This window comes from Entelurus aequoreus, linkage group LG25, assembly GCF_033978785.1.
Source record: "Entelurus aequoreus isolate RoL-2023_Sb linkage group LG25, RoL_Eaeq_v1.1, whole genome shotgun sequence".
NCBI classification, from domain to species: domain Eukaryota; kingdom Metazoa; phylum Chordata; class Actinopteri; order Syngnathiformes; family Syngnathidae; genus Entelurus; species Entelurus aequoreus.
In genome coordinates, this window is record NC_084755.1 from 3,119,850 (window position 1) to 3,130,251 (window position 10,402).

The following is a 10,402-nucleotide window of genomic DNA, read 5'->3' on the forward strand; positions in this document are numbered from 1 at the left end:
GAGAAAAAAGAAGAAAAAAAAAAAGTTGGTACTATTATTTCTAAATACAAAAAAAAATCCCACGTTAATTAAAATGCAAAGTAAAGCCTCTTTAATAGAAATATTTTTTGTTACAACATTACGCCCCCCCTCCCCCCGCACGGTGCGCCCCCTCCCTTCCCGTATCATGACTTTTTTTGGACGTCACCACATCAAAAAATCAACACAAGATGTCAAAACGGCCAAAACTGTCAGGTGCCCAGGGAAGAAAAAAGAAGAGGAGGAGAAAGGAGAGAAAGACAGAGGTAGCACGTTAGCCTACATGAAATTATTTGTCTGTTACAGAATGTGATAGTAACCTGGCTTTTTAGCATTAAGCTAATGTTACATGATTCGGCAATTGCTAATCAATAAATAGCTAGTTCTGTTTTAACGTCGGGTTAATATTGTGGAGGGGGCTAAATTGTTATGGAAAATAATAATGTAACGTTAGGTAATTACAGTACTCCCACCTTACATTCCTCAGGGACATTTGTATTAGATCTTTTAAGCAGGTGTTTTTTGTTTACATTGTTATTGCCTTCTGGTTAGCTAATGTTTGCCCTGCAGGTAATAGTCACTTTTCCACCCCTTTATATATTAGGTATAGTTGTAAGCCTAGTTGTTAAAGTGCACATCATTAATGTTAATAAAGCAATATCACATGAGAGGGAATGCTGTTTTTTTTATTTGAGCACTGCTGTGATTCGGTTAAAGATAATCATAACATAACATTCTCATATAATATGTTAATTTGCTTTCTTTAAGTAAAAAAAAAGGTCAAAGACAAAGCTATTCGGTTTCTTGTGAGTATATACACTTCACTGCCGATGTGGGGGGGCGCCACCTAAAATCTTGCCTCGGGCGCCAGATTGGTTAGGGCCAGGCCTGTGTTCCCCTAGTGCAGGGGTCGGCAACCCGCGGCTCTAGAGCCGCATGCGGCTCTTTAGCGCCGCCCTAGTGGCTCTCTGGAGCTTTTTCATAAATGTATGAAAAATTTAAAAGGAGGGGAAAAAAATATATTTTTTGTTTTAATATGGTTTCAGTAGGAGGACAAACATGACACAAACCTCCCTAATTGTTATAAATCACACTGTTTATATTAAACATGCTTCACTGATTCGAGTATTTGGCGAGCGCCGTTTTGTCCTACTAATTTTGGCGGTCCCTGAACTCACCGTATAGTTTTTTTTACATGTATAACTTTCTCCGACTTTCTAGGACGTGTTTTATGCCACTTCTTTTTCTGTCTCATTTTGTCCACCACACTTTTAACGTTGTGCATGAGTGCAAAAAGGTGAGTTTTGTTGATGTTATTGACTTGTGTGGAGTGCTAATCAGATATATTTGGTCACTGCATGACTGCAAGCTAATCGATGCTAACATGCTATTTAGGCTAGCAATATGTACATATTGCATCATTATGCCTCATTTGTAGCTATATTTGAGGTCATTTAGTTTCCTTTAAGTCCTCTTAATTAAATGTATATCTCATGACACACTATCTGTATGTAATATGGCTTTTAATTTTTTGCGGCTCCAGACAGATTTGTTTTTGTATTTGTGGTCCAATATGGCTCTTTCAACATTTTGGGTTGCCGACCCCTGCCCTAGTGCAGGGGTCGGCAACCCACGGCTCTCTTTAGCGCCGCCCTAGTGGCTCTCTGGAGCTTTTTCATAAATGTATGAAAAATTTAAAAAGATGAGGGGAAAAAAATATATTTTTTGTTTTAATATGGTTTCAGTAGGAGGACAAACATGACACAAACCTCCCTAATTGTTATAAATCACACTGTTTATATTAAACATGCGTCACTGATTCGAGTATTTGGCGAGCACCGTTTTGTCCTACTAATTTTGGCGGTCCTTGAACTCACCGTAGTTTGTTTACATGTATAACTTTCTCCGACTTTCTAGGACGTGTTTTATGCCACTTTTTTTTCTGTCTCATTTTGTCCACCAAACTTTTAACGTTGTGCATGAGTGCACAAAGGTGAGTTTTGTTGATGTTATTGACTTGTGTGGAGTGCTAATCAGACATATTTGGTCACTGCACGACTGCAAGCTAATCGATGCTAACATGCTATTTAGGCTAGCTATATGTACATATTTGCATCATTATGCCTCATTTGTAGCTATATTTTGAGGTCATTTAGTTTCCTTTAAGTCCTCTTAATTCAATTTATATCTCATGACACACTATATGTATGTAATATGGCTTTTAACTTTTTGTGGCTCCAGACAGATTTGTGTTTATATTTTTGGTCCAATATGGCTCTTTCAACATGTTGGGTTGCCGACCCCTGCCCTAGTGTCCAAAAAACTGTCAATTAAATCTTTGTTACTTAGAATATTTTCCCCATACTAAAATGTTACCAAAAACATATAACTTTGTCTTGAATTTGAAAAAAAACAACATTTTATTTTTCACTAAAGAAGGGTTCGGTGGATGCTCATATGAAACTGGTGGGGTTCGGTACCTCCAACAAGGCTAAGAACCACTGGACTTAGAGTATACAAATTAGTTTGGCAGCCCTGGTTTAAAGTCACTTGAAAATAAATAAAAATCACAAGGATTGGCGAACAACTTTTAGAGTGTGTGTTGCTGTGAAGATGAAGATGAAATGCAAAAAAGGTGATTTCTGCAGAAACTCCTCAGGGGTGCGAGAAGTCCACATTTTCAAATCCTAAAGGAGGGCGTGGAGATTAAAAAAAATGGTGCATTCGTGCCGTGACACTTAACGTAGTGATTTATTTGAATTCCCACACGTCAAAGATGAAAGAGGGGATGGAGACCAACCAGGAGAGGTCTCCACCTCCCTCCCTGACGTCACGCCAGCCAAGCCGGAGCTCTTGCACGACTGGATCAGTTCACTACGGCTCGGCTGTGACGGTCTCTCACTCTCTATGCACACTGCCAGGACCGTGCGTGCGTGTGTGTGTGAGAGTGGGGTGTGCAAAGGAGGGGACTACTGCACGGAGCTGGAGGGAATAACATTTTGGATTTGGATAGCAGACTGGAAACTAGCAAGCCTGCGCTCCGCCTTCTCGCCTTGCACACATCGTCGCCTGACGTCGGACTGCGGCGAGAATGGAGCTCCCTGCCGCCGGGGAACACGTCTTTGCGGTGGAGGGCATCGAAAAGAAGCGCATTCGCAAGGTAAGCTGGCGCTTGTTTTTTTGCGGAGAAAAGCAATGTGACATGGTGCGTTCAATGCCCTCTTTTTTTTTTTTTTTTTTTACATCGCAGGGGAAGATCGAGTACCTGGTCAAGTGGCGGGGATGGTCGCCGAAGTAAGTCGTGTATTTATATCAATAATGCATATCTGAAATCATGCCTGGAGTGCTTATATGGGCTTTCTGTGGATCCACGAATGCCTTCGCTAATTTATGCGTGGTGGTGGGGGGGAAAGGGAGGGCAGGCACGGCCATGTAATCCCGTTTTAATTATTTCTGCTCTGCCAACGAATTTGCGAGACAGTGGCGCTAAAATGGCCGACTGGATGTTGGCGCCTGAACACACCACACGCACCATTTGTTAGCCTATTCGCAATGATGCTTCTTTATTTTGTGCTAAATCATCGTCAAATATTCTGGCATCCTGAAAAAGACGCTTATTTTTGGCCCCTCCTTGCAGATACAACACATGGGAGCCGGAGGAAAACATCCTTGACCCCCGCCTCTTGGTTGCATTTCAACACAGGTGAGACTTGCGGTGCAGGTGATGCAGGACTTTGGACTAGAACAGGCCTCGGCTCGACCGTGACCTTATATGGGCATGGGGGGGAGGGAGTGCATCCCCTCCCCCCGCCCCCTTGCACCCGTGTGTCCTGGGAAAAGGGGCTAGTGAGAGTTCCTATGCATGAGCAAGGACATGCAGGAATATGCATGGGATTTGGGATGTGTTATATATTATATTAAAATATAATATATCAGTATATATTACTGGTATATGTCTATATATTACTATAGACTTACACCAGTGGTTCTTAACCTTGTTGGAGGTACCGAACCCCACCAGTTTCATATGCACATTCACCGAACCCTTCTTTAGTGAAAAATAAAATGATTTTTTTTCAAATTCAAGACAAAGTTATATGTTTTTGGTAACACTTTAGTATGGGGAACCTATTCTAAGTAACAACGACTTAATTTAGAGTTTTTTGGACACTAAGGGAACATATTCTAAGTAACAAAGACTTCATTTATTTGGTTAGGGTTAGGATTAGAGCAGGGGTGTCCAAAGTGCGGCCCCGGGGGCCATTTGCGGCCCACAGCTAATTGTTTACCGGCCCGCCACACATTCTGGAAATGCTTTTTAAAAAAAACATTTAAAAAAAAGGGGAATGAGGTGAAATCTAACTAGAAAAAGTTGCAATGTTGACACAAAGCTGCCATGCAGGCTTTTTTTTTTCATTTTGTTTATCTTTCTTTTTTTGCCGTTGCTCCAAGAAAAAAAAAAATCAATGTTATAATGAATTATTGACCTATTCAAGGCTCCAATTATTTCAAATATTTCACTTTAAAATGTTTTATGTGGGAAATATTGCATATATTGTGTGGTTGCCATACAAAAACATCAACATTTTATTTGACAAAAGAACATAAAACAAACAAAATAATAGTTCAAACGTAAAATCGAGAGATATATCTGAAGTTGAGCTCGTAACTTAAGTGTTGAAAGTTTTAAAAAAAAACTAATAAAAATGTATCACTTTCTGAGTGGGGCACCTTTTGGATCCCAAATATATTTAATGGGATTTTATTTATCTTCTCACTGTGATTACTCAAAACTAATAATGAATTAAAATCAATGGTGTCCTGCATTATTGATCTTTTTAAGGCTCTAATTACTTCACATCAAACATTGCTTTCTGAATGTTTTGGGCAGTTGGGGAAATACTGCATATTTCAGTTTTATTATAAAAAACTAAGTTGTCTTTGACAGAAAAGGCATAAAATCTTCTTCTTTTTTTTTTTTAAACTTTATATCAACCTGAAGTTGATATACTGTACAGATTTACTGTAAGCGTTAAATAAATAAATAAATAATAATTTGACTTGTTTTTAACATTTTAATGACTTAGACCCTTTATGGTCCCCGGGTGCCCTAAAGGTAAAAAACAAACAAAATCCATATATTTTGTTATGGTTTGAAAATGAAAAATATCAAAATGGCCCCCGCATGCTTTAATTTTTCCGTGTGCGGCCCTCAGTGGAAAAAGTTTGGACACCCCTAGGTTAGAGGGTTAGGGCCAGGGTTAGAGGGTTAGGGTTATAATAAGGCCATGCCGAATAAGGCATTAATAAGTACTTAATAATGACTAGTTAAGAGCCAATATGTTACTAATTTGCATGTTAATAAGCAACTAATTAATGGTGAATATGTTCCCCATACTAAAGTGTTACCATGTTTTTTTTACTGGTGCACACAATGAAGCGTGCATGAACATCACCTTGTTCAAACAACAAAACCAACACAGTGCATAAACTCACAACAAATTACACACCTGCAAATCCGTAATACGCCGATAGGGAGAAGTTTTTATTTACACGATGAGTCGGGTGTGTCTTGACCTCTGAGCCCGACTCACCGAACCCCTAGGGTTCCATCGAACCCAGGTTAAGAACCACTGACTTAGACAAACTTAGACAAAAAGGGAAATTGTTCCACAGTTTCAAAGGATGGAAAGGATAAGGCAGGTATTAAGTAGACTAAAAATGTACCATAGTAGCAATATAAAATATATGTAATATTTACATATTATATATACAGTATACAAGGACATGCAGGAATATGCATGGGATTTGGGACGTGTCATATATTGTATATATTATATAAAAATATAATATATCAGTAATATATACAGTCGCTTGCTTTGAAGGAAGTTTGTTTATGTCTGTGAGCCTGTTGAAAAATATCACTGGAAATGAGTGATAGAGCCATACAAAAATGTTGGATTATTCATTTAATCATTAAATAAAATACAGTACACTGCGTTGGGCCTTGGTTCAATAGGTTATGTGCAATCATTTGAATATGTTTTCATAAACATTGAACCAGTCCCGCCCTTGGGTTGTAGCCTCTCAGATGTATTTGACTTTGACATCCCTGTTTTATGAGAAGCCTATTGCACAGAATTGGGTGTTCTGGGGGGTTAAAAAAGCTACTTTCAGGTGAAATCCTGCATTTTTTTTACCTTTTAAATATTGTCTTTATATTGCCTACACCAAGGGTGCCAAACTTATAGTGCAGGCTACTGTAAAAGCTAATCAGGAGCCCCTGACTGACGGTTGTAAATATTACATATGTTATATTTTATATTGCTACTATGGTACATTTGTAGTCTACTTAATACCTGCATTATCCTTCCCATACTTTGAAAATGAGCTACTGTGTGGAAAAATGTCCCTTGTGGATCTATAAAGTTTGTCTAAGTCTAAGGAAGTAAAAATTGCTATTTTATGCAGGTATTGCAGGAAATTACTTTTTGAAATATATAATTCAGATTTAAAAACATCATTTAAAGAAGACCTACATCCATTTACGCGCCACCTACAGGATCTAGATTGAAAAGTAAGAATGCTAATGGTTTTAAGAGTATGATACAAATAGAATACATTAAAACAGCACAGAGATGATGCAACCAGCAGCCACGTCAGCAGTTTGTTTGTGGTCCATTTAATTTGCTGAGTTGTAATTTTCAAAATAATAGCACTTTTATGCATTTTCACAAATAGTCACCGCAGACGGCACTTACTCTCTGGAGGATAATAAGGGGGCTTCGTGCTAAACTTGGGGGTTCTTGGTACAAATCCAGCTTTTGCCATTCTGGTCACTGCCTTTGTGTCCTGGAGAAAGACACTTCACCCACCTTGCTCCCAGTGCCACTAATGTTTGATTGTGAATGGATGTTTGGAGGTGGTAGGTGCAAATTGGCCAGTGGTGTGTCTAGTGGGTGGCCTTGACAAAATCCGATTAGCCACCCCAGGTTCCAACCCTCTCAGAGGTGGAACAATTTGAAGCATAGGAACGTAGTATAGGGCAGCAGCCGGTGCGGGTGGTGGTAGTGCGCTTAATCTGGTGATGTGCCGAGCCTTCCAAGTGTGTCTCGAATGGAGGGGGCGTTAACGCAAGCGTATCGAGGCTTGCTCCATGTAGGGGAGGAGCCGGAAATGATGATGCGAGAAGCCTCGCTGCCAGGCCGTAACCACGTGGAGTAGATTCGACAACATATAAACATGCCGAAACTCCATTGAAAATGTGGTCTTTAGAGATTTGCAGTCTGTTTGGAATCTGGATAAAGAGTAAAAATAGTTTTTTAAATAATATAATAAAAGTATAACAGCGCATGGTATCAAATTTGACAGTAAACTTAATCCAAGCCGTTTACCGCCCAATTAACAGGTTGATTAACACAAAATAATATCAATATATGCTAAGGTTGGAGTGACATCAGGGCAATTCCCTGGTAGTGTAATGGTCTATACCAGGGTTGACGGAGCCATATTGGACCAAAAATACAAAAAACTAATCTGTCTGGAGCCGAAAAAAATTAAAAGCCTTCTATAAGTCTTATTATGAAGGCAACACATGGCGTAAGAGTCTATAGTAGCTATAATAGCCTACTATCAAAATGACTTTGTGTCGCAGGCTGAAGCAAATTGACAGAAATGTTGAAATGTAATATTTACTCTACACATTTTTACAACATTAGAAACCATTAGTAAATCAGAGGCTACTCAGAAGGTGAGATAACTCCTGGAAATGACTAGCTTTTAATGGCCAAAGGTATAGATGTGTGTGTCCAAGTTCAAGGAAACAACAGGCTGTAGATTTATTACAATCTTTGCAAGCTGGGTAATGTTTGCTGTGGTCTGGAACAACATGCCACACAAACAACTATCTGAAATGCAGCCAATATTACATACAGATATTGTGTCATGAGACATGCAGATATATATTACATACAAAGAAGGCTAAAAGTAAAGGATATTAAATGAGCTCAAAAATACCTACAAATGAGGCATAATGCTGCAATATGTACATACAGCTAGCCTAAATAGCATGTTAGCATTGATTAGCTTGCAGTGGTGCACTGACCAAATATGCCTGATTGGCTCCAAGCAAGTCAATAACGTCAACAAAGCTCACCTTTGTGCATTCACGCACGGCATAAAACGTTTGGTGGACAAAATGAGACACAGAAGGAGTGGAAGATTTTACATGTAAACAAACTGTTGCGTCACAGTATGGTGAGTTCAAGAACTGCCGAAATTAGTAGGACAAACGATGTTCACCCAATACTCTCATCAGTGAACGGTAACAATTAGGAAAGGTTTGTGTCATGTTTGTCCTCAAGCAAAAAACATACTAAAAATGTATATACCGTAATTTCCGGACTATAAGCCGCACCAGCTAAATTTAGGGGAAACTACAGATTGCTCCATATATAAGCCGCACCCGACTATAAGCCGCAGGGTTTTGATGTGTAATTAGCGTAGTATATAGGGGTTCCTGCTACCACGGAGGGGATTGTCGGGACAGAGATGACTGTTTGGGAACGCAAAGCGTCCCATTTATTAACAATAAATCTTTCAATCATTCAATCAAACTTTCACATCTTTGACATGGCGAACAGCATTCGTGCAGAGTACAAATAATACAACGGTGCAAAGTAATACAAAGTGCTCGCCTGTACGTTATCAAAATAACCAGCCTACCGGTATATGAAAAGTCAGTCTTTAATCATTGTGTCATCGTCTTCCTCCTGCGTACTAAAACCACCGAAATCCTCTTCGTCGGTGTCGGAGAAGAACAGGCAGTATATAAGCCGCACCCTTGTATAAGCCGCAGGGACCAGAACGAGGGGAAAAAGTAGCGGCTTATAGTCCGGAAATTACGGTGTATATTTTCCCCCCATCTTTATCCATTTTCAATCCTTTTTTAAAAATGCTCCAGAGCCACTAGGGCGTCATTAAAGAGCCACGGGTTGCTGACCCCCGCTCTACACGCATGTCTTTTGTGGCACATGACGTGGGTTCGATTCTTGGCAGAATTATTATCATTTAACGTCAGCAATTGTCTTAGAAGAAGATTCACTTCATACTTGGCTGTATAGGCGACCGTAATAGCTATTCAGGAGCCCCCTGACTGACGGTTTTATGGGTGCCATCCCTGCAGAACTAGGTGCTAAAAAAAAAGGTCTGGGCACGCTACAGAAACTGGCAGCCTTGGTCTGTCAGTCTATCCCAGGGCAGCTGTGGCTACAAATGTAGCTTACCAACATCAGGGTGTGAATGTGGAGTGAATGAATGATGGCTTCTCAGTTTTTACTGTAAAGTGTCTAGAAGAGCGCTATATAAATAACCTAATGCATTTATCATTATTATTAATAAAACAATGCAGAGTACTTTCAGAACTGAGCTTGAACATTGTGCTAAATGCCAAAGTTGGAATATAGCTTGTGAAGTGGCCAGTGACATATTTAGCATTTCGAGTCCGGGGGGCAAATGCATCACACTAAAGACCTGCCAACCAATCAAAAACAATTGCCAGGTGGTTAAGTTCAATGCTAATGAATACAAACGCACGTAAACGTCATGTTAAAGGCTGCAGGAACCCGTGAGAAGGAATTAGCATTTCTGCTGTCAAAGGTTTACATTGTGCGTGTGTGTGTCTGGCTCCGTCCTGATGGTCATGCATGGAGGGCTGCCTCAGTGCAGTGTGTGTGGATTCCTTGCCTTGCTCCCAGAGGATGGGGGAGGGGGGAATCCGACAAGGGAGCCAGTAATTGCCAAATCTTGTGTGAATGGAGGAAGGAGGGGGGTCGTTCTGATTTTTAGCATTTGGAAAATAAGCGCTCGACAGTTTACTATTGCAAACTGTGGTGTTTTGAACACAGGCATCAAGGTGAGACCATTATTATATAGGAGGCAGTGATTAGTCAAGCTGTAGTGACACTTCTTCCAGTGGCCTTGCCGGTACAACCACATTACAGCTTTTAATATATCTGCCTTTTGTGGTCACGTCCAATATAGCTTGCATTGTGTGCCTGATAGATTATTAAGCTTGCATTGCTATGTGGGTTGTTTTTTTCCAATTTCGTGACCCTCATTACAGCTGTAGAGGGAGGATGTTTTTGAAAGACAAGCAGAGACTGTAGCCTTTAATTGAATTTCTGCAGCATAATGAGAATACAGTCTAGGATGATTAACATGGAGAGCTATGCAAATAAGGACCATCATGCTTTGCAGAAGCAGATTCCACACATTTGACCTTGAGCGTAGGAAGAAAAAAAATGGATGCCACACTCAAATGTGAGTTCTAATTGTGTGAATGCTCCAAAGCATTCACACATATGGTTTTCTACACTAAAATTCA

The 10,402-nt window shown here is 39.9% G+C and overlaps 1 protein-coding gene across 1 annotated transcript in view; it reads left to right on the forward strand.

The window, feature by feature from the left end:
• Positions 1-2,871: 2,871 nt before the first annotated feature.
• The window catches only part of cbx4 (chromobox homolog 4 (Pc class homolog, Drosophila)), a 15,661-nt gene continuing 8,130 nt past the window's right edge, over positions 2,872-10,402 (forward strand). Inside the window, exons 1-3 of the mRNA XM_062036552.1 lie at positions 2,872-3,178; positions 3,269-3,312; positions 3,656-3,721. Coding sequence (XP_061892536.1) covers positions 3,110-3,178; positions 3,269-3,312; positions 3,656-3,721 — 179 coding nt within the window. The 5' untranslated portion in view covers positions 2,872-3,109. The remainder of the gene's footprint in view (positions 3,179-3,268; positions 3,313-3,655; positions 3,722-10,402) is intronic.